The following is a 24785-nucleotide window of genomic DNA, read 5'->3' on the forward strand; positions in this document are numbered from 1 at the left end:
TCCAATTTTCTAGTTCTTTGGCTTGCTGGGTACGTTCCCCAAATCTCTGTGCCAAATTTGAGCGCTTTACACTGATTGGACCATGCACACTTCTCCTAGCACACTTCTGAGATGGAAATCAAACTCATTTGGACCCAATATACTTATAGCATCCTTCTGAGGTGGGACTCCAACCCACTTGGACCCAGAATATCTGGAATTTAGTAGCAAAATTTTAACACTCACCAGTTGGTGCCTTCTGTCCCCAGAGTTCCCAGGTGATCTCACCCGATGCTGGCAGTTCGATGTTTGGAGCCAAGGGGGTCCGATGGCAGTTGTCTGGAGTCCCATCTGGGTCACCAAACTGTTCTGGAAGTTACGCATGCCAGCCACCATAACAGGGCTGGACTCGAGGTTTCTGCTGAATCGATAAGCTGGAAGAAAGATTCCTCTATAGAGGCACTTTTTATGAAGAGCGCTACAGCTCGAGCTGAGTGCCTCTGAAGAGGGACCTCGAACAAAGACATCCCTGGGCGATTATACTCTTACAATCTAGATTCCTCACCCCTCACATGGCAGTTCAGACCAGGAATAACGTTCAGGTCTGGGGTCTTCCCATTCTTCATTGGGCCCTTTCCATTGTCTCTAGGCAGGTCCTTTGTTTTCTTGTCTCTAAGGCTGCAGCTTCTTTACTACTGGCTTGAACTGACTCTGGAGCCTCCTTGTACTTGACTAAGTAAAAGTTCAGCATACCTAGGTGAAGGTTCACAGCTTGTGGCCTAAGGCTTCAGCAAATGCAGCTACTAACATTAAGCAAGTTACGCTAAACCAGTTCTATGTAAGTAGTATACCAAGTCGTACCACGCTGGCCAAGGACCTGGCTTGTTCTCACAAGCTGGAGCCCCAGCCCTGCGCCCTATGCTGCGCCCTTGCAAAAGACGTCTCCAAAAGCACAGCAGTGGTGGGCTGCCTTCCCCAGGGCTTGGGCACTTTTTGGAAAGACACACTGCTTCTTAAAATAACCTTAGAAAATAGCAAGAATGTTCCAGACCTGTAGAATGGCTGAGGTCAGAAGGGGAGCGAGAACCTTGCTACAAGATGCACAGCTGGCAAGGAGAGAACTCACCGGGGTTCATGCCCTTCTGTTTCCCCTAAGTGAGGAGATGTATGCTGCACCCCTGGTCACATAGTGCTGTCCCCAAATGTTTGACACACCCGGTGGAAACACTTTTTGTGACCTCAGATGTCACAAATCAGTCACACAATTTTTCTCTGACAGTATGGTGGTGCTAAATTTTTTTAATTGCTTTTATTCTCTAGAAAATAGGCTGCTAAGGTTTGGGATGGGACAACAAAACAGTTCTGGTTTGTCAGAAATACGATGTATCATCTGCTTGAATTTTGCCAGAGGGAATGTGTTTATACTTCCTTGCATGTTTCAAACTAACATTTCCATTACATGGGTATTTATCCCTCAGTGGCTTTGAACTTCAGAACTAGTGAAGTATGGCATATGAACATTTGGATGAAAAAAAAATACTCTCACCTGAGTGCAGCTGGATGCAGCAGAGCTATGCCAGTGAGACACAGCTGGGTATCTGAGCTATGGCATCCATAATTTATATAAAGACTGTAGGATCCCACCTCTGGATTGTGTAGCGTGTAGATGCTACAGGGCATGCATATAACAGCTGAGGCTTTAAAGGTATTGATCTGCACTCCTGCCGTTGCTATTGCAACACAACGGTCTGAATCTGAGACACGTCGAGCCTGTTTAATAATTGACTAGATACACCACAGCCCACAATACATATTTCTCTGTCACCTCCCAGCGGACATTTACTTTAAAAATATACGTATCATCCATGTCTGTTCTTTTCTAGAGCCTGTTCATAAATAATTCTCCCTATATAAGCCAAATGCCCTTGACCAGAAGTTGCTCACCCTTGTGTTTATGTTTAACTTTGATTCTTTTTCCCAATGGATAGTGGCAGGGGGTCTTTTACAACCAGCCTGGGGGTCCAGCTGGTGGGGGAGCCCCAGAGATGCTGAGCAGCAGAGGTGCCTTTGCTGCGTCACAGCCCAGCTCAATTGCTGATGGTTCAGGAGATGTGTTGTGGTTTAGACTTCAGTAATAAAAGTTTCATTTCCATTTTGCTAACTCTTGGAAATTATGAGCCTTATTACTTTAGTCCGCTGGTACTTCAGGGGAGCACATTAGCCACAGTGTACTCAGCCTCCTGTCCAGGTTGTGATGTGAGCATCTGTCACCTTCACAGCCCAAACTGTTACTCTGCAGCATTTAACTCACTATCCAGTCAATGGCACCCATGAGTTTATTCAACCTTGACAGTGAAATGATGGTTCTCCAGATGAAGAAAAGAGAGCACAGACTACTGCTCTGGAAATGCATTTTAAATTACAGATACTCTGTCCTCAGGCTTGGGATATATACAATTTTGGAAATGTTTTTTAATTTAGGAATCTTAATAAGCAAAGTGATATTTTGCTTCCAAAAAGCAAAGAAGAGAAGAAGAAAATAAATTGTTTTATTTTTACTTGTATTTTCCTGTTGTCTATATGAACAAAGGAATAAGAAGAGTTGCTACCTTTTCACAAGTTGCTTAAAAAAGAAGAAAAACTACGATCTGTAGAATACTTCAAATTGTACATAAATAAAAGGAAAACCAGATGCAGTTCTCTACTAATACTACTTGTACATGTTACCCAAGTGCTGTAATTGTCACAAAGACATTTTATCTGTGGTCCTGAGTAGGCACAGAGAGGGAGAGCCAAAGAAGCTCACCTCCTCCGATACGTGCTTTTAGAAGCACTTGAGAATCTTGTCAAACTCAGTTTTCAGTCAGGAGAGGCTAGCTGGTCAACTAAACCAGAACATACTATTGCCTTACGAAAGTGGGAATATTCTATGGGACTTATTATACCTTAGCCTAACAAGCTTCATCCTATGGGATTTTTTTTTATTTTATGTATATTTATGTATAGATACAATACATATATTTAGACATCTATTGTCTATGCATTTATATATAAAAGCATACACATAATATTTTATATTTTTATTTTTATATACATACAGGTAACTTGCCTGTATGTATGTATACACATATATAGCGAAGTACTGTTATTTTGTTGGTATGACTGACACTTTTAATACCTCCTTTAGTGATTCTCACGTGAGTTCCTCAAGGATAATGGACCCTAAGATGCGAGAGACTGAAGGAGATGGAGAGGACAATTCAGGTAGAATTGCTCCCTTTCTCAGTGAATGAAAAGTGCTGTGACTTCTTGAACTTCAATGTCTTTGCTGTATCACAGAATTGAATGTTTGTTTAGAGAATGCATTCTCCCCTTCTCTCTTCCTCTCTCCAAGAGCTGTTATATTTAGACATTTTCAGAGGCTTGAAATAAGATTTTTTGTGGCGTCTTGTGACCAACTTAACTTTTCTACCCAACAAAATCCAACAATAAGTGAAATCCTGACAGGGATGCCTCGCAGTGCTGTCATGCCAACCTGTATGGGGCAGGTACAAGTTGTTGGGGTGCCTTGTGCAAAATGCTGATTCATTTTAAGAAATTTCCTTCACAGAGCTTGCAGCTGATCCCAATTCAGGTTTTTCCTCACTGAGCAGACTAGCATTGCTTTTCAAGATTATTGCTTGATTTCTGGTTTAATACTTTGTGATCCATCACATCTTGTAATTAGCATTCAGAATATTCTGGGATGTATTATAAAATTCACATTTTAAAGCATTAGTCTCCCAACACTGTGTATTCCACCTATGTAAGCCTTTTCTACATTTAAATTGGTTTTGGAAACACAATCCTTATCATCACTGTTTAGCTTGCTGAACAAAGGCAGTGGGTTTCCAAGCTGTAATTTCTTCTCTGTATCCCAGGCTGTTAATACCAAAGTTTTTCTTCACAGTCTAATTATCTCAAGAGGCAAGTAGAAACTCTATTAGGAAAGATTTTACACTATAGGTTATTTCTTATGTATCATAAACATTACAGTCCATTCTCCAAGGTAATAGTAATTTCATGCTACCAATATAGTCTTGAAAGACATTAATGCAAGAGGAGACAGTGTGGCATTTTCCAGGAAAAAAATCCACTTACGCAGAAATTATAGAAGAACTATTATTGTTCAACAATTCACACATGTTGCTGGTTGCATCTTTTTTATGTTTCTTCACTTAGGAAAGAAAAAATCAAAGTTCAAATCTTTCAAAAAGTTTTTTGGTAAAAAGAAAAGGAAAGAGACATCATCTTCTGGGAGCAGCAGTCTGAAGTTATTCCAGTCAACAAGTGATGTTGCAGCCTCTCACAACATGCATGTTAATTATGATTCTGAAGATGAACTTGAGTAAGTCTTTGGACCCTGGCTGGTAAACAAATACAGAACTGCTACAATGTTTGTAGATTAAGGATACCCCAAAATTGCCTCCTCCTTTTGTTCACAATGCTGCATTCTCAAACAGTTGCCTTTTTCAGAAAAGTACAGATTAAAATGGCAGATGCAAGGGAATTGGATGGAGTGCAGCAAGAAATAATAACTAAAAAAGCTTTCAGTTAATCATAAATAAGCCTTGGGTTATTGTTTCAAAACAATGTAATTTCCATCTTCAAGAATGAATTAGGTACTTATCTTATATCTTACCGGGATTGTCTTATGCCCCTAAGATGTAATTCCTAAGGACTGTTAAAGAAATTTAGATGCCCTACCATTTACACAAGGTTTTGAAAGCAAGGAAGGGATAAGGGGTTGACTGCAATTGAAATCAGTAGGAACCAGAGGCTGTGAAGCCTTTATTTCCTCTGTATGCATGGGGTTCATCTGACCAGAGGACAAATGTCTGCATCTGAGTTAGTCACTGGCTGCCTTTTATAATCACCAAAGAGAAGCTGACTTTACTAAGAAAGCTTATATCATTCTTGTGTAGATGTCTGAAGTTGTTCAGCTGAACCAGGCTCTAGAAGTGCTTATTTCTCTGTGCAGAATGTAAACAGGAGCCAGGGGTGACCAGCTCTGATGCAGATACCTGTGGTTTAATGTCTGAAGCTAGACCAGGTGCATCCCAGCCTGTGTTATTTGTCTGCCTCCGAAAATCCTGTCTTCGTTCAGGCATTGCTAAAAATGTTACCCACTACTGAAAGGTAACCATGAGAAACCCAGACTAAAGTTCAGATGTGTTCCTGGATGGAGAGGTGGGCTGAAGAGCCCCTTGGCTGCCTAAAAAGCAAGTCCTTGCATGGTCGAATGTCGTGTCTATCAGAACAAGCCTCCTGGTCCTCAAGCAAGAGATGCTGCTGAGCCGAGGGAGGGGAAAGGCAAACCGTCCCGGCCAGCTAAAACGACGTTATACAACGCGGCCACCAGGCAGCGCCAAATCACCGAAAGAAATGATTAACAATTTTTTTGTGTGTGTCTTTTCTGGCATTGGCAACATTAATATTAGTCCAGCTTGAAGCCCCAGGAGTTCCTGGCTGCCAGCATCAGGTCTAACAGTGGGCTGTAGTGGTGGTGTTGTTCGACAACGTATTTCGAAGGCATGGATGGTCAGATTTTCTTTCCCTTGTGTACAACTCAACAAGGCCATATCCAAGTGGGTACGATCTTTGGCTGTTTTGGCCATGTTCCTCTGCCATGACTTGCAGGGTCGTTACATTTTTGTTTCTTAATATTTGTTCAGACAGACAGAGACCAGGATATTCCTTGAATAGAAGGAAAATTAATTTGAGCACTCATAATCTGAGCAGAGATCTAGGGTACCTCCGCTACGCATTCGGGAGGTATGTGTCTGCTAGAAAGAGAAAGCAAGGGTAGCACACTGGGATAAATGTGCACATGTGACAACACCGCTTATCTGGCCACCGCTGCAGTCTTTGTAAAATGTTGGTGTGTGGAGCAGCCATCGTAGCCCTGACTGGCAGTTACTTTGCAAATTGGTATAGATCTGTCTGACCTTGGATGCATTGCAGAGATCACATTTTCACTTAGATAAATTGTTCTTCTAATGTCTCTAATGCATTAAGCAGAAGCAGCAGGCTTTCCTTCCTTCTGCAGCAGAAATACGGATCAACTTTTTCCTGTTATTGTTTTATCAAATATATTTATAGCAGCCATTACGAGGAAAATGTTACTTTCTGCAATGTTTGTTTACGTTCCTGAATGTGCCTGTGACAGTATCTAAGATCCAAAAATACACAGTTCTCCTTTTTTTTTTTTTTTTTTTTCTGTAGAATGTCTGCTAACTTGATAGTTACATGAGCCCAAGCAATTCTGTGCTCTGTACTCTGGTTTGACATTTCATAGCTGTCTTACTTAAAAAATTTAAAAGAAGGGAAACCTAGAAGAAATGCCATGTACACACGTTTCTGGTCCCTACTTAGTTAGGCTGTGAGCTGAGCTGAGGAATATGCTGAGGAAAATGAGCACAAGAGACCCCCTAGCCCCTAGCTGTCTGTCCATGGGTCTCCTGTACCATCCCCATGAGGAAACAAGGTGTTCATGCCCCATGTGTAACATTTGCAAAGAAAGTTACATACTGCATGCATCAAAAGTAGGAGACAGACTATGAGAGAAGCTACCCATAAAGCATCACCTGCTTCCTTTCACTAGTCCACAAAGAGTCTCCATGAAAAATGTGTCCCCCAGGCCCATAAAAGAAACTCCCAAGCATCTTGATATACAGCACAGGACTTTGTAAGGATTTATGCAAATTATTCTGAGAGAACTGTATTGCCTGAAATGTTATTGTTGATGACCTGTACGGCAGAAATACATTAAATGCTGTACCCTGCCTAAACAGTAAAAAGTACTTAGTCTTTCTATGGTAATGGTCAGTCATTTGCAAGACGCATTGTTACATTAGCAAGAAGTTAGTGTCCATCTCAGGTACAGGCTCATTTATGTGAACTGCCTTCATTTTGCACGTGGGCTTGCCTGCGACAATGTCATGCCACCCAGCTGCTGGCTTCCAGCCAAGGGGCAGTAGCTTTTCCGTAAGATATAATTCAGTTGCTGGGGTTAAAGTGTCTTTAACTTTGATTCAGTTTGTTAACATGACAGATAACAGCATCTGCAAATTTTTGTTTGGTTTTAGAAGGTGTTACCTAGATTAGCCTGAATGACTGTATTGTATTCATGGAGAAGTCTGGAATCTTGTGTGTAATACATGTTGGCAAAGCTATGTCCCACTCCACGTTCAACACACCACCTGAGTTAAGAGTAAGAGAACTGGGAAAAAAATCTGTATATTTTCACTCATTCATTATATTATTCTAGGATACATAAAGGCATTATGGGAAGCAGAGCTTTGTCACATGATAGCATTTTCATCCCTGAGACTGGGCAAGAGCCTGCAAGGCCAGTAAGAGTGTTTTCTCAAGAAAATGTTTCTGATCGGATTAGAGCTTTACAGGTAATTTACACAACATAATTTTTTCAAATGCAAGAGGTGGAATGTCTTTCCAGGCTTGATTTTTTGGGATAATACTTGCAGTTGAACATTTGGTTAGTAAGTAGTATCTGTCTGCAGCTTACATTAAATGTTGCATTTGTTAATTAGACAGCAGTGTCATATCTTGGTTCTACTTAAATGATAGTTGAAAAATGGGTTGGTTGTTTGGCTCCCTAAGAGAACATCTAAAGTGAGATGTCCTATGCTCTGGATCATTCAATTGTGAATTTAAAATAAAGGTAACTCATTGACCTGAGCTAAAAGATGTACTGGGGAAACCTCCATCGCTATCACATGCTAATGTATTTTATGCCACACTGAAGTTGAAACTCCAGCCTACCATGAAATTGGGACCTCCACCTCCATTTGGACTTCATGCAAAGCGAACAGAGGATGCTGGGACTAGTTCTGAAGATGATGGATTACCCAGGAGCCCTCCAGAAATGTCTTTGCTCAATGAAAACTTAAATTCAGGCACAACAACAAGAGTGAGTTGTTCTAGTGTTGACAAAAATCAGTGTTTAATGACTTATTTTACCTATGTGTGGAAGGTAGAATAAATTATTTGGTTTGCTATATGTATCACTGCTTTATCTCTGAATGATTCAGAAATACTTTACTCAAAATGGGAAAATGCTATCTCTCTGTGTAAACAGCTACTTAGATTCCCTGTTCCTGTTAAAATATAACATACCAGAAAATGCAGAACTAGGAAGAAGAGGATGTGCTTGTGTGCATGCATGGGAATGTTGGGGTTTTTTTAGGGACTACAGAGAGCTGCCAGGCATTAAAAAAAGGCTGAAAAATCTGTATTCCCCCTTGAATGTGCTGATAAGAGCTTTAATGTTTTTCTAGGATGTCACTGGAAAGAGAAACATAGAAGAATTTGAAACTGTTTTTTCTTTTTAAATGATAGTTTTGTTACACGTTATTTCATTCTTTATCTGCATGTCTTACACTTTATGTTTGCAGTGTCCTTGCTAATCTTTAAGACTATAGAGAAAAACAACTTGCATTGTCAGTATCTGTGTGCACTTTGTGTAGATCGTTTCTGTGAGTATATCCACCTTGTTTGTCATCTTTTACTGAATCTCTTCCTCATTCCATTCCACAGTTCTCTGACTCTCACAAGCACCTTAGCTCTTTGAGTTTAGCTGGAACAGGCAGTGAAGAAGAAGAACAGGTAACTTCTGCCAAATGTCTTAAGGGCCGAGCAATTATGTGTAGTAGTTTTTTAAAGAAATGTAAGACATAAATATTATTTTGTTGCCCGTCTGCTGCAAAAAACAACCTTGTATGTATGTAATTGCATGCCTGTCTGTTTGCTGTGCTTTTTTAATGCCTGTCCATCAAACATAAAGTTATCATTATTTATCAACATAATTCTGATGCCAAGTAATCTCCTGGTGATAATAATTAAGCCCTCTAGAATACCTCATATCCTTTAGCAAACTTTATAGATGTGATTTAATCTCTAAGCACAACCAACCAGATTTTGACACTGAAACAGTATCCCCGTTTTTTTAAAGATGGGAAATTGCAGTAAAGGCTGCTTGGGTTACATGCATAGGGTAAGGGAGGAAGCTTGCTGAGGAGCTGTGAACAAAATATAGATCCTCTGAAATCTGCCCAGACCCTTGCTTTAAGTACAAAGTTACCTCGCACTGATACAGAAAGTGTTTGCCTGAGGATAGTGGCTGGCATTGCTGCTTGGGAGTCTGAGGTTCAGCCTTCAGTCGGGTTCTGTCTGTGAATTTTGCTGAAGTGATGTTTTCAGGACTCAAGTACAGGCAAATAGATGGCTTGCTTCAATCAGCAGCCAGCAGTTCTGGCTGATTAAAGGGCGGTTTTGAAGGGCTCTGAAGAGGTCCTTTTAGTTGTCCGCAGCTGGAGTCATGGTGGGAACAACACAGGGGGTAAAGGGAAAAGCGTTTTCTAGAAATAGGAGGAGGGGTGGAGGGGAATTGCAGAAAGGAAATAGAGAAGCTAGTCCTGGGCTGACTCTTCCGTGGTAATTATGCAAAATGTATTTCAAGACCAGCTGCAGCAGGGCTCAGCAAAGATTTCTGGCCACACTTGCAAGATTCCACATGAAGCTGTTTGAAAAACTGCTTCTGTGCAGTGAAACTTTTAGTATTTTTCAAGAAAAACAACACAACACACGAAGAAGGTATTTCTTGAAAACAGACTCGCTGTAAATTTGTTCAGTCCGGATGCATATTTGCTAAAGGAGGATTTATGTCTCCCTGTTGTTCCATTAACATCACTCTCTGACTCACTTGCTGACTCCTGAGACGTGGTGGTGACTGTGCAGTTGCTCAGCTTTTTCCACGTGCCCCATCATTTAGCTCAGAGCTCTCTTCATCCCAGTCCAGCTTCATGGTGCAGCCAGGAAGTATCCCCATCAGAAAGCTTTCCTCCCAGACTGCGGCGTCTACTGCCTGGCATTTTGGAGAGATTAGCCCTGCTTCTAGAAGTCACAGGAGACCAGCTCACAGGGCTGAGGAGTTTTGCACAATGCAACCCTGATGTTTTGGGCAGCAGTGACACCTTGCTGTGTCTTGGAAGCTTTCCTGGATCAAAGAAGGGAGAAGAGGATTGTGACTATCCTACCTGGGCTTTGGGGATGGGGCTCCCCTCATGGCACCACTCCTTGTGCCGCCCAGCACAACCAGCTGAAGGAGAACTGAGCCATGTGTACGTGAGATTTGGAGAAAGGGATCTGCCAGCCATCCCCTCCTCCAGCAGGCTTTGCCAGAGCCAGACTTCGCGGGGCAGGCAAATTCTGCAGTGGCTCAGAGCTGGCATTCACTCAGGCTGCTGAAATTTAAGTAACAAACCAGATTCTTGATTTCCCAGTGTAATGGCCAACACTGAGCATTGCCAATGGGAAGACACGTGAAGTTCTCGAGGAAAAGCAGAAGCCAGAAGAAAGGCAGGCAAATAATGACGTGCCTTGAAAGAGAACATGTGCCGCGTCTTTATCGTGGAGCTGAAATGTCAAATTATTCACTGTAGGTGCTAATGTATAATGCAGCCACGTATCGTTTGTTGAACATTAGTCATGTTTAAGTACTAGACCGCAGGTATTGTAGAGTGAAAATTAATGACAGCATCCATTATTCAGCATGGCTAAGCTACTTTTTTTTTTCTTAAATAGAAAGCATGATTGGAAACTGTGGATCCAGCCTCCACTAAAATCAATGGGAGTTTTCCCCTGGCCATTGGGGAAGCTGTAGCAGGCCCTCACTACGCTACGGAGTATCTTTTGGCTGCAGTGAATAATGCAGAATTCTACTTGCAGAAAATGCTGATGCTTTTTGCCTCCCTAAATAAAACGGAACACTACCCCACTCTCCCATCCAATCCCCTCAGTAACATACCATTTCCAGAGAAAGAAGCAGAAAGAAGGCGGCAGCATGACAAAGGAGGAAAGGTCCTCTAATGAAATTAACTGGAATTTCAAGCCTACAAAGGGAGTGCTGTCACAAGTTGTCGGGGTGATGTTAATGCCATGACAGATAATTTGGAAATATTACTTTGTCTGTTTACAAAAACTGAATCTGAGAGACATGAAGAACCCTTTTTAGAGTATTTTTTTCATAATTTTTTCAGTCTTGTTTTCGCATCAGGCCTGGGACTAGGGTAGTTTCTGGTGAAGTGCACAGGCAGGCTGGATTTCAGCGTCAAGAAAGTATTGCACCCCTTGCAGCATTCAGAAGTTGTTTCTGGATGGGTTATTGGCCTCTAGTAGGAATTGTCCATAATTTCCTTCCCCAGGGTAGTCTACAAATGAAATTTTATGTTTCAGGTAAACTCCCTGGTTATTTTGCAGATACAAATGCATGAAGAAAAAACACAAACTGACTTAACTGTCATGCCACTGATGTTTGATTCTCTTGTCTTTAGGAGGGTATTGTAGAGTTGGAAGGGACCTGATGACATGTAGGAAGCTAGAGGTGCTGCCATCCAGCCTAACTGCGGGGGGGAGCCTAGACACAGATGCTGGAGGACAGACCCAGAAAAGATATTGGCCCTTTGGGTTCTGTAACCGAGTACTCTTTGTAAATCTTTCTTCTAAAACATGCTGGCCATGTATTTGTGTGCTTTAGATCTTCTAGTTAAATGTGACTTGTCCTTCCCATTGGGCAGTGTACCACGATATTCAAGCAGCTGAAAATGCAGAACTGCGAACACCACTAGTCCACATGCAGCATTAGGAAATGCAATGCATTTTAAAGAGATGCAGAAAAGGAAAAGAGGCAACCTTAAAGTGCCAATAAACACGGGCTTTTATTTGTAGAATTGTTATTTTTGTGTCTTTATTTCTTTGTTTGATTCTTTGTTTGGGAATTATTTTTTTTTCCAGGTTACATTGGGTTCTTCTTCTAGATCTCACTTTACAGACGGTCAGCTGTTCCCTAGGCATGGAAGTGCCAGAACTGGAGCTCCCCAGATATCTGACAGTGCCATCTCACCTGGAGTTGATTTTGACACTCCACCTGAGCTTTCCTCTTGCCTGGATAATTCTGCTGCTAAACATAAGCTTTTAATAAAACCCCGGAACCAGAGATCCAGTAAAATAAGAAGATTTTCTCAGGTACTTGTGAAAATAAACAGTGTCACCTTTGACACAAAACTAGGAATTTCTTACTGGACTTTGTATTTCAAACTCAGATATGATAAGGAAAGCCAGATTGTGACATGGATATTTCATTGGGTTTTAATAGCTGTTATTTGATGAGGCTATGTATCTGGAGTAGACATGTGGAACAGATTAAATATTATGAGTTTACTTGTGAATTCTTGATGCAGCAGTTTATGTAACAATTTCTTCTTAAATTTACCACGCAATACAATTTAGTGTCTTGTTTGTGATGCAGAAGTTGGGGCTGACTGCTTCATTACTTACTTAAAAAATCTTTTAAGAAAGTGTGATGATCAACTTGTGTACTTTTCCTAGTCTGTAGGATCCTGTAAAATCTTGAGTCTTTGAGAGGCAATTCATGGAGCTGTTTTAACTTTCCAAATATAATTGGACTTATATTTTCAAAAAGTACAGAAAGAATAAGTTGTGACCTATTAATTGGAGCCAGATTCTGTACATTAGGACTGTTCTGAATTCAGACCCCTCCCTGCCCCAAAACTTGTAAACCCTTTATGTACACTACTGAGACTTACAATAAGTCTCCACAGAAAACAAAAAAAAGGTGCACACGATTAAAAAAACCTATTAAAAATTGTATACTATTTAAAAAGCCATTGCTTTTTAAACCATCCTTTTAAAACACCATTTATCTGATTCTTTGTAATATCTTATGGAGGGCATGGCTTATCTTTTCCTCTTTCCCTCCTGTTTTTAGAACTAAAGTTTCCAGCTCTCACTACTGTATTTGCACTTTATCGTTTGTGGTTTCTTTCAATGTTTTAGATACATTAAAGCCATTAAATTGGCTTGCTTATCACCAGGAATATTATTCCTTCTGTGTCTAAATATTACTTAGCTGATATTCTGTATTGTAAAAAATTGGTGAGTGATCTTTGAGCTCGTTAGAGCACCACTGTGAGCAACACAATGGTGAGGCCACTTATTTAGAAAAGCATACAAAGCAATAACTACTGATCAAACCTTCTCTTCCATTGTAACATTGTTACTGAAATACAATTGCTTTGTCCAGTCTGCCTGTAAACTGCCAGGTGACCGGGCACTCCTGTTTTTCGATGCAGAGTGTTCACATCTTTTGATAATGCAATTTTTAATATTTTCCTCCCCAACTCTGCCTGTGCACCTTGCTTCTGGCTAAATGTTTCTTCTGCTTTTATGTTCCTGTGTATGTGGATTGTGAACGCAGGTGGCATTGCATCTCTGTCTTTGCAATTGCACTTGCAAAACGAGAAGTTGGAAGAACCTTAAAAGTGTCTTCAGAGTGCAAGTTTTGTGTTCTTAGAATTAGGGCCTACCTCCAAAATATGTATTTACCCAACAAACCACAGTGAATCCATGAGCTAATGCAGGCACCATATGAAAAGGCATATTCAGCAGCTTAATAATGTGCTTTCAAATAACCCTGTATGTTTTTCCAGCCCCTACCTGAAGCTGAATCATAAGACCTCACAGATAACTACATATGCATTTATAAACTTTTATCAAATCGTCTAACTCTCGAAAGAAACAGAAGACTTTTACACAAAGGAGGCAAGGTTGTAGTGCTGTATGGCAGTGGGATTAGACAGAAGACTGCCATATGGGGGTAAATACTCAGCTGGCATAGAGTGTCATAACCGGGTGGATTTGTTAGGCTTTTGCCCTTCCTTCTATGTACCGTTCCTTCTTCAGAGTCATACTTTAGGAAGAATGGGTTGTTTTATTTTTAATGCTAGTATGGAGTAGCAAAATACAAAGGGACAGATTTTTCTCTTTCAAGTGCTGCTTTTTGCCTAAGAGCAACACAACATAGCCAGTATGCTCTGGGGAATCAAGTGCCAAGGACAGTCCAATGGCCATTGTTTTGATGAACTTCCCATCTACAAAGGCATGAAAGCACTAGTTGTGCAGAAAGACGCATCACTCATTGCTTTTATGTTCATTAAATACATTATTCCAGGATCTGCTTAGATAAAAAAGCACCCATTATGTAGGTTAAGAAAACAGCAAGCTCAGTATTGGTGGCAAGTATTGCTTTCCTCTGTAAGTTCTTAACTGTAATGAGTAAGAAAAAAAGTGAATCTGTACATGGTGATGGGGCTTTCTGAATTTCTTTCTTGCAGAGGACCCAGTCTGAATCTCTGACTGATTTGAGCTGTACCCCAGAAGAAGAAGAGGATGATGAAAAGGAGATACAGACAGACTTGCCAGATGCTGTATTCAAACCCAGCAATCAAGAACTGCCATGTGGCACAGCTGCAGTGCAGGATGTGGCTTCCTGGCCGAAGCCCAGAATGCCTGAGGACTTTCCCCCTGCTTTGAGACCAGTGATGACTCAGCCTGCTTCTGAGCCTGCTGCTGTACAGGAAGCCCTGCTACCAGAGAATAAACCGGAGGGCTGCCAGCCAGCACTGGAAACAACGTGTGTGAAGCCTGAGTCCTCGATGCTGTTCGAAGGCAAAGACTCCACAACTTCTTCCTACTCCAGTCCAGACAGAGAAGTACAAAAGCAAAAAGATTCCTCAGAAACACTGGTTCTGTTGTCTGGGGATATGAGCAATGTGTCAATCAATATTTTAAATGAAGAAAATAAGGAGCCTCCTACCTTGTTTTCAGTACATAAAATACCATCCGAAGAAGATATTTCAGTTAGTAAGAATAGTATTATTTGCTTGGAAGGCTCTGGAGAAAATATACAGACGGATGATCAAGTACCTGTGGAAATGCCCTGTAATAAAGAGGCAAAGAAAGAGGTTGCTCTGTTGTCAGAATCCAGCAAGCAACTTTCCATAGGTCCTTTTCAGCCCACAGACTCATTCCATGTTTCACATCCTGCTTCCTCAACACGGATGGGATCATCTGCTTCCTGCTTTCTAGACAAAACAAAGACTGCACAAGGGGCAGCTGCTTCTGGTAAGGAGAACAGTCAGTCACTGATCCACAAGGAGGAACTTTTGGGGAAGAAAGCTGAAAAAGCAGCCAGTGAACTCCATGCCCTGAGAAAATTTTCTGTTTCCTCTGCACGGGAGAGACCAAGGACCAGAAGCCTACACTTCCCAGAAAGATCAGAGCTGGGAAGCCCATTAAATACCAGATTCCTCCTGTCCAAAGAAAAAGTCTCCTCGAAAAATGCGAAGTGGAAAGAAGACTTGCAGAAGGGATCAGATCTGGAGGAGGAAAAAAATAGCAACAAAAAGCAGACTTTGCTGCCAGAGTCTGACTCTGAGAACACAGGGCGACCTACAGAAATTTTGGCTGGCTTTGTTTCTCTGGCTGTTGATGCGGTGCCAGTGCCAGGCGATTCTTTGGTGGTTTCTCAGAGTCAGCTAAGCTGTGAAGATACAAGTCCTTTCCAAGTGAAACTCAGATCCACCTCACTGTCTTTGAAATATCGAGAGAACTCGTCACCAGAATCAAAAGGGATTAAAAGATACAGTGCAGAGTTTAATTTAGAAAATGAAGGATTGGCTTCCTTTCCAAAAGGTGATAAGGCACAGATCAAAAAAACAGCCGATATAAATATTGGTGGTTCTTTAAATGAAAAGATCAAACCCAAAGCGAAGTCCTCTGAACAGCTTAGTAGCAAACCTCCGTTGCCCAGAAAGCCAGCCTTGCAAAACATAACCGTTCCAAATACTGCTGCAAACAAGGAGAAGCAGGACAAAGATATTCACTCTCCTGAATCCAGGAATGAAGATAGAGACTTGGAGAAAAAGTCACATCCTTGTAAAGTGCCTGGTAAGACTCCCAAAACTTTATAAAGTTACCTTCACTCGCAAGGAATGACCTTAGTTCTGAGAGAGCGTGAGGGAGGCCTGTCGTGTCATCACAACACTGGTGAGCGTGAGCTGATGGCTCTGCCTTCAGTGATGTGGCTCCCTGATTCTCCCTTGCTGAAAATATTATCAGAAGGACAGCAGGGAAGAAGCAGCAGACAGAATAAGATACTTTTGCCTGGGATTTTTGCATTTCAGGGCATTGTTTAAAGGATGTTCAAAGTGACACTCAGAAAATAAAGTGCATTAGCAAGTATTGTGAAACAGACTTATCAAGGCACTAAATGACCCCCTTTAGAGCTGCTGTATGGCAATTCAAAAGCCAGGAGCACATATTAAGTGCAGTGTCCTGCTGACTCAGACCTCTAGACCTTCTTTTTCACCATGGCATTGAGGCAGAAATACCAATAACTGCCTGGCATGATCAACGTGCCATTTATTTATTATCTCCTGTGAGCTTTACTTATTCATCTATCCATCTTTATTATTACTCATTCCTTGTTTAAAAACAAAAATTAACTACCCTGCAGATTCTTGGGAGTTTAAAGCCAAGAGAGATTGTAAGATCATATCTACTGAAGGTTGTTAAATTTCACCACGTTGTCTGTATCATATAATTGGGTTAGAGTTAAAAAAAAAAAGAAAGCAGTCCTCTGGAGACTAAAATATTGTGAGTTACAGGCAGAGAACAAAAAGTGGCACCACTGTCTGAGGTCTTTGCAGTGACAGTAAACAAGTTAGGTGAGGCATGCTCAAGCAATTCTAGAAGGAAAGCTCTGCTCTTCACTTCAGAGAACAGCCAAGAGAGGGTAAAATAACTTCTAGGTCTTCTGATATGTGGAAGAAACTTTTTCCCTGCCCTGAAGCTGTCTGGTCATGGGTTTGATGTTAAGAATGTGAGGAGGGGATGCTGACTAAGCAAATGAAAAGGTTTCTTTGTGCTATTGCAGAGCTCCCTCCTCTCTGGTTGTTTTTCTCCGGTTGGGGTCAGTCTCTGAGTTTCTGAGTGGAGAAACACCAAGCCAGAAGAAGACCTCAAGACATAGCAGGCCGGTTGTCCTGTAGGGTGACAAAAGCCTCTTTCTGGCCCCAGAGGCAACCTGCTGATCCCCTGGGTGACAGCTGATTCCATTTGTCGTCTGCTGCAGCATTGCACGTGTTTTTTTCAAGGCTCTGACCATGTTTACTGTTTCCTGCTCTCCCAGCAGCCATGTAGGAGGGAATTCATCAGGTCCTGGCCTCCACAACCAGACGAGGCTCCCATGGCCATCCAGCCAGGGCATCCTCACACCTCATGGGCAAGACACTCTCCCTTTGTATAAACCCAGCACTCCCTTTAAAGGCATTTTCCCCTCTGCCCTACCCTGAGGAGTAGTTGATTATTTGTAGTGACACTCAAATCTCTGATTGACTGAGATTTTGGGGAGGGTCATACTGGGAACAAGTGAGGAGGAGACCTAGCATGGTAGGGTTGGTCTGGCAGAGGACAGAGGAAAGCAGCCAGAGTACCAGTGCTCCTGCACACAGCATTTTTTCCCATACCTTTTGCTGAGTCCCAGGGTCCCTGCAGTGGCAGTGAGCGCTGGAGAAGGGAGAAGGGGTAGAAATGGAGCCAGGGAGCATGTTTCTTCTCCAGACTTCTCCTCTGGGTCCTCAGCCCTAAGATGAAGGAGGCTCCTGCCCCCAGGCTCAGGACTGTCCTCTGCAAAATAGGGTCTGTGGGTGAGAGCCATGCCCCAATCCCCCTGGCAAGGATGCACACACCTGGAATTTGAACTTGGGGCTGCAGGTCGAGGAGCCCTGTTCGGAAGTGTTCCTCTCCACCTGACAGTATTAAGCAAAATCTGTATGGCCTGGGGTTGTTTAACATGGTGGTTGAGATTGGTCTGTGATGGTCATTAGTCTTCATCCTTATCTACTGCCCCACTGATCTTACTCTATCACCTTAAGCAAAGCTGCTACAGTTTTCCATGTATTTCCAGCTTTGAATTGCTTGGTAATGGGTTCTGATATGTAGTCATGCCAAGACTCAGAAAGAGTTTAATTCTAAATTCAAAGCAGTCTGCTCCAAACTGACCTGAGGTCTTTCCTACCCCACTGCAGACCTTTCTCCTTAGACATCTGACCAAGCACCTCCTTGCGCTAAGCTGCCACATCAGCCTGAGCTGGCTGCTTGAAGTCGCAAGTGAACGAGTTGTGCCCATCTCCTCTGATTGCCCTGGCACCACACCAGCCTTGCTGGGGGAATTTGCACAGGGACCCCAGAAGTGACACCCCTCCACGAGACACAGGAGAGCCATGGGATACAATGAGGGCTTAGCAGGGCAGTGCCCCTGCCCAAGCATCATTTTAAGCTCTTTGAAATGTTTGCCTCAGCCCAGTGAGTCAGGAGCATGGGTCAACGGCAAGCAAGAGAAATCTGATAAGGATGATCAGCATGGTCCTTCGTGGATTGCGTGGCTTACCAGCCATCTCTGGCCTCCTGATCTGCTGGGGCACCCACTTCTTTTTTTTTCCATCCAAGTGCCCTTAATGCTTGCACCCAGCCCTCTTCTAGTCCTTGAATTTATCAGCCCTGTTGAAGAGCTGTGGTCACCATCGGGAGACACGTTATGCTGTCAGGGAGTTTATTCCCACTGTGTGTTAGGAAATCCCTGTGCTGAACACGAAGACAAGCTGTGAAATGGTGATGTAAGGAGGTGCAGTTCCCTTCTCACGTACACTCATCTCAAAAAAGTGAAGTTTGCTGCATCATGGGGTGAGCAGGAACAATTTGGTTCATTCAGTTCCATTTTTAGCTTTTCAGCTCTTCTGATACCAAAGGCAACAGGAGGGCTGGTGGGATGCTGGCTTACCACCCTGGGCAAAAGCAGCACTCCTGCTCTCCACAGTTTTCTGGGGAACTAGCAGGGGATCGCTTGGCCTCTGTCAGGCTGCAAGGTGGGTCTTTAATGGCTGTGTGAAATTAGTCACCCCAGGAGGAGCAATTGTTAAGTTTCTGGAGCTAAAGGCACAAGCCTTTGCAAGAACTAAAAGTTTGAGCTGTGTTGTTTGGGGTCGATACACTTTTGCTATATAAAGGGCAGGAACAATTAACATATGCTAACAGGTTATTACAAGAGCAAAACCATAAGCAATACCCGTGTGAATGTGCATATTAAGATATAGAAAAGTCAGTGACTGAGGAGCTGTAGTAGCGAGACATGCTCTAACAGACAAAAGGAGCTCAGGGAGGGGTGGTGAACTTAACAGTGAATGAAATTGGTGTGTATTGTCTGGCAAATAGAGGCTCTGAAATGACAAGAAAATTGTTTCTCTCTACATAAAAAGGACATTGCTTTAATGTTGTCCTGGCTACAGCTGAAAAGAAAGCTGTCTTTCTTCTTTTTTTTTTTTTTCTTTTTTTTTTTTTTTTCCCAAAAGAAGTTTCTTTTTGGGTTGTGTCAGGCTATTTCGCGATATGGCTGTTTTCTTGCAGCGAAATAGACATTGATGCAAACATAGCAGTTTCTTGTGTAAAAAGACTCTCCTGGCATCAGCGGTATAGATCTAGCCAAAAGTCAAATGCCTCGCAGAGCGCCTTAGGGAAGAAAGAAATGTTGGAAATACCTAGTAAATCTTTTAGAATAGCTTTGTCTGAGATTAAGGAATTGGGTGTGTACACTGACACGAATGCATGTTGTGTTTTAATAAACAAAGGGAAATATGTAGGCCAGGATATACTAAATGCCATATGCATTTGTAAAGCCCTTCTTAAAATAACTGGTGTTCTATAAATGAGCAAAGATACAACCGTGTGGAATTAAATACACATGCATAAGCTGTGTTATAAAACAATGACACTGTTGTATATAGGAGGTGTTATCTCCCTGTGTAAAGTTGTTTGGATTAGTTTTGAGTATGTTTGCTTTTAAAATACGGAGGGAATTCACAAGTTAGCTTTGCTTGCTGTTAGAGGTATGACTTTCGAAAGGCTCTAACATTCTGACTCTGACCTTTCACCTGCACAGATGTACGGCAAGAGTAACCACTCTTTGCAGTCCTTGCAGGCATAAGATGTTCATTTTCAGGCGTGAGATTTAAATGTTACAAACAGCCTCTCCTGTATTTTGTGCACACAAAGGATTTCAGATTTAAAGAAAACGGGTACAATATCTGAGGCCATGTCTGTAAAGAAAAAAAATCAATCCCTAAATCTCAGTGTTACGTTTATGTCTTTGCTGTGGTTATTCATGTAAGCAGCACACACACACCCAGGTAAGCTTGAATACACTGAGTATATCTGTCTGTCAATAGACAGAAATAGGTATGTATTTCTTTTTCACTTTCTCTGTGTGTGTATAAACCAATGCACAATAAATCATAGATCTCCTTTTTTACATTAAGATTGATGTTTTATCTTCATCTTATTGTTCACACAACCAATCTGACACACATTACAGGATAATATTAAACGATCAATGAGAAGCGTACGCATTCATTTGCACAATATGTAGGCAGAAGAAATTTCATCTCTGAGAAAAATAAAAGCAAGCTGCTTTAGTAAGATACTGAAGGAAACATATACCAGCGTACCCCCTCATAGGGCTCCAGCAGGGAAGCTCCCCTCCTTGGGGAGCGCTGAGGCAGGCAGCCCTGCCGCTGTCAGAGCGCAGGTGGTTCTGCTCTGTGGGAGGGAATTGGGAAGGCGGCTGTGGTTCACTTGGCTTTGGGGATTATCCTCAGCGGCCAGTCGGGAAGCTGTGGAAGTGATGAAGAACGCAGACAGGGCAGCTGGTCTTGCGACTGTCCCTGTGTGTTTGGTGGCTGTGGGAAAGACGCGAGGGGAGGGCTTCAGCAGCCTCTGGGTGTGGTTTCAAGCAGCAGCAGAACACCTCAGCAGCCTACATTAAATGCTAGTTTTAATCCTCGGTGACATTATGCACAGAGTGGTTTGACGGCTTGACAAGCTCTGACCTGGTATCTTCCCATTGTTGGTGACTTATCCCAAGGGGAAGAATGGGCTCACTTGTCTTTTAAAAAGCCTGAGGCCAAGCCAGCTCCCAGGAAACCCAAGGAAAGATGCAATCACGAGGTTAAAACTGTGAGCAAACGAGACAAATTGCTGCCAGCAATATCCTTTATTAGCTCGTGAAGTTATTAAGTAATGAGTTGAATAGCATATTGTCTAAAATAACATGTTGTAATAAAAACTGAAGAATATGATTCATATTTTCGTTTTATTCAGAAAATCTCCTGAGTGTAATGTGGAAGCAAGAGGCTCAGCCCTGCTTCACTGGAGGAGAAGTCGAATATGGGGCATTTGTGGTGGCTGTGGCCAGTCGGAGTCACACATCTTCCGGCAGAGAATGCCACTGCTTGCATTTTGTATTGCGTTGTCTCCCTAAAAGTGGCATCTACCAGCAGGGAACTGTTGTGCTAGCTGCTGTGCATTGTGACCTGCAGCAGAAGCAGGAATTAGATTGTGCTTTTGAGTACTTCTGGTTCCATTCTGGCTATCTGCTTCCTTAAACATGCTGTGCTTTGCCATGTGGTGAACCATAAGAGCACACAGAGTACCCTGTGACCGGATGAGATAAGACAGGGAGGGCTTGTTCAAGGTGATCAGTCAGTCACTGAACTGGGAGGGATGTGCAAGCAGCACTTCTCTTGTGAACAGTTGCTTCCTCAGAAAGCTTTTGGCCTCTTGGTGCCCCTCAGAGTCTCAGATCACCTTAAACTGCCGATTCCCTTCATTGTACTGTCTCCTGGATTACTTCACCACCTTTCATCCTTTTGGCTGGAACCACGGTGCATGCATGGTGCCAAGAAACCACCTCTAGTTGGAGGTGGGAAGATGTAAAGGACCTCTGGGCAATGGGAAAGATAATTAATAGTGAATATGCCTCTTCTATCCCCTACAGTAATTCTGGCTGACAGAGGAGGTACCGAATCGTGCCCGAGTTGCTTCTGAAGTTGTTTTTGCTGAAGAGAAGGCATTTCCCCTGCCTTGCCTGCCTGCCTGGCCTCTCCAGCAAAGTCTCTCACAGGAACGAGGGCAGAATGTAACTGCTTCAAGAAACAGGAAAGCCCCTTCCAGAAGCAGATCAGCTCTTGATCCTCTGTAGGTGATACTGTTCTGCTGCCCTAAGTCAGACCTGTACAGATACTTATAAAATCTTTAAGATGATGGTAAAGAACTTTTGTTCCTTACTATCACAGGGGCGTTTTGATACCATCTTATGGGGCGATACTTGGCTGTAGTTTGGCTGCCTTCTAATTGGCATGACTAGGATGTCTGGTGTCTCATCAGGGAGAATTGTCTGAAGAGCAAGAGTGCTTGATGCCTTCATTGGAGTATCTGCCTTATGAAAAGCGTTGTTATAATAGCAGCCTCCAGACATATCACTGCGGGACTGGGCACCCTGTTGTGCTAGGCAATGCACGTTGAAATAACAGAAAGATGAATCTGCAGTCCATGAGGGTGACAAACAGGAGCACAGGTAGCAGTAAGACCGTTACATGTAGTGCAGCAAATAGAGCTGGGCCATAGCAGTCATTTTGTCAGTATTGATTGCATGGGGGGAGCAGAGGAAGAGCAATGAGCAGTTCAGTTGGTGTTTACAGAAACTCCTGTGGTGCGACGGGGAAAATGGGACAAAACACAATGGGACAAAACACAAAGGGTGATTTTGAATCAGAGACTAAGATGTACATCACTAGCAGCATCACAGCAGAAGCCAGGTTCCCAGTATCATCAGAAAGTTGGTGGGTAGATTGAAAGGGGCATTCACTGTAAAGACATGGGTGGTTTTGAGCACCAAGACATTACAAGCAGTGAAGGAAGGTAAAAAAGGTGGTTGAAAAGAATGCGTGTGGTGGTGTGTCTGTAGCTGTACAGTCAGAGAAGAGACCCAGTCTTCTCTGGGCTGAGAAGAGGTCGGTACATGGTGGAGAAGGGGAATGTTTCTTGGGATGGAGCTACAGGATGAGTCCAGCAGGGCACAGGGAGGCTTCAGTGCGGAATTATCTTCATAATACTGAGTGTAACTGTTGGATGGTTGTTCATTACAGGATGCTAGGAAAATGAGTTTACTAATTTGGGTAGAAAGTGACTAAAGTGAAAAGCTACTTTATGTACTCAGCTCTGAGGAACGCTAGACATCACCGTCACCTTCAGCAGCGGCAGTCCATCCGTGTACCACAGTAGTGCTTTGGGAACTGATGGAGCGTGGCACCTGGTTTTACTGGGCAAGGCATTAAGAAGTCCTGCCCAAATTGCTCACAACCTAAAAAGGTGTAGAAGGGTTCAAGGGCATGGCCTGCAGGCAAAGGAGGGGATGTGATGGCAGGTACATTAGCAGGCATCACATCAATTCAACTGTGTGGGTTTACTTATGAAGATCCTAATGAAGTTTGTAGTAAAATACTTCAGAAAAGTTGGGCTCGTAGTCCTTGAGCTGCTAGTGGTTATCTTAGCGAACTGTTGGAGACAAGGGGCACTCCAAAAGGTGGCACGTCTTGAAAAGGGGCGTGAGATGGAGAAGAGAGAGAGAAGGAGAAAGGGTGTTATATACCTTTTAATATGAAATACTGAAAGGAATACTTGAGCTATTTCTAAATGTCTACAAGATAACACAGATATAAAATCCAACCAACGTGGCTTGGTCAAGAGCAGACAAGTCACACAATAACTGGTATCATAGGGCATTCCTATAAACATAGCGACATTCCTATAAGTACAGTCTTGGTGAAGCTATTCATTGGGTTGATGCAAAGCTGCTGTGGGTTGATGCAAAGCTACTGTGTGCCAGCTAATGATTCACTGTCATATTAGATGGTGGCCGTCTTAGGTCTGACACTATTCAATATATTTAAGGACATGGGTGACAGAACTAAGTGTGTGCTTGTTACATTTGCAAGTATTACTGAGCTGGAAAGGCTATGGGCACACTGGAGGACAGTAATAGAAGTCAAGGTTATCTTGAGAAAGTGGAACCACAGTTTGAAAAAAACTTGTCTACTTTACAGACAAGTAGAAGGTTCTGTTATGTGTGCAAAAATAGTCTGATGCGTAGATACAAATGGGGGATGGAAGAGGGGAAATAACACAATCTGGAGCTGACAAACTAAATACAAAACAAGACTAACATAATTCTGCAAGAAACTCATCATACTGACTGATGTGTACAGGGCACCATCTCAGGTGAAGTGGGGTAGTCCTTCACCTCAAGTGTTACGTGCCAGTTTTGAGCACTGTAGGTAGGTTGTCCAGGGAAGACTCTCAGATCTGTCCCGTCTTCGGAGGGTTTTAAGAACAGGTTAGATGATACATGTTTGTCAGGAAACAATTTATGTGAAATTGATCTTGCAACTGATCTTGCCTTACAGCTGAAGGATAGACTGCATGACATCTTGAGATCTCTCCCAGCCTTATTCTCTATCATTCTGTAAAATTAGACAAAAATGAAGTGAGGGGAGCCAGTGAAGAGAAGGGGAGAAGATTATGGGAGGAACAGCTGCTGGCATGCAAAGGTGGGGTGTAGGTGGGGTGCAGAGAATTGCAGTAACTTGCTGTGCAAGCAGGAAAGAATCTCCTTCAGTGTTCAGGGGCCCTGCTTTATCTGTGCTGCATTTGCACAGCTGGACTTTCTGGATTGTTTCTTTCAGAGGTTTCCCTACAAGATCACATGAGGTGAACGTGAAGGGAAATTCAGGCATCATCTGGCAAAATGTCTTGCTTTGGCCTTAGAGCAAAACTTGTTCTTTCTCTTTTTGTGGCTTTTAGCTGACATAGGCTTAACAGTGTTTTCTTGATGAAATAACTAGTCTGTCTCTGGTGAGGCACAAGAGTGACTTGAGAAAATCCCTGGGCAAAGAATGTTTGTGGGCTTTCATAATGTGCCTGAGTTTGCAGACGCC

General features: G+C 42.6%; 1 protein-coding gene across 1 annotated transcript in view; it reads left to right on the forward strand.

The window, feature by feature from the left end:
- Positions 1–24785, forward strand: part of CRACDL (CRACD like) — a 70258-nt gene that overhangs the window by 39429 nt on the left and 6044 nt on the right. The window contains exons 3-8 of the mRNA XM_055702740.1: positions 4208–4366; positions 7289–7424; positions 7787–7951; positions 8578–8646; positions 11833–12063; positions 14232–15846. Of these exons, the coding sequence (XP_055558715.1) occupies positions 4208–4366; positions 7289–7424; positions 7787–7951; positions 8578–8646; positions 11833–12063; positions 14232–15846 (2375 nt within the window). The remainder of the gene's footprint in view (positions 1–4207; positions 4367–7288; positions 7425–7786; positions 7952–8577; positions 8647–11832; positions 12064–14231; positions 15847–24785) is intronic.

This window comes from Falco cherrug, chromosome 2 (assembly GCF_023634085.1).
Source record: "Falco cherrug isolate bFalChe1 chromosome 2, bFalChe1.pri, whole genome shotgun sequence".
Lineage (NCBI taxonomy): Eukaryota > Metazoa > Chordata > Aves > Falconiformes > Falconidae > Falco > Falco cherrug.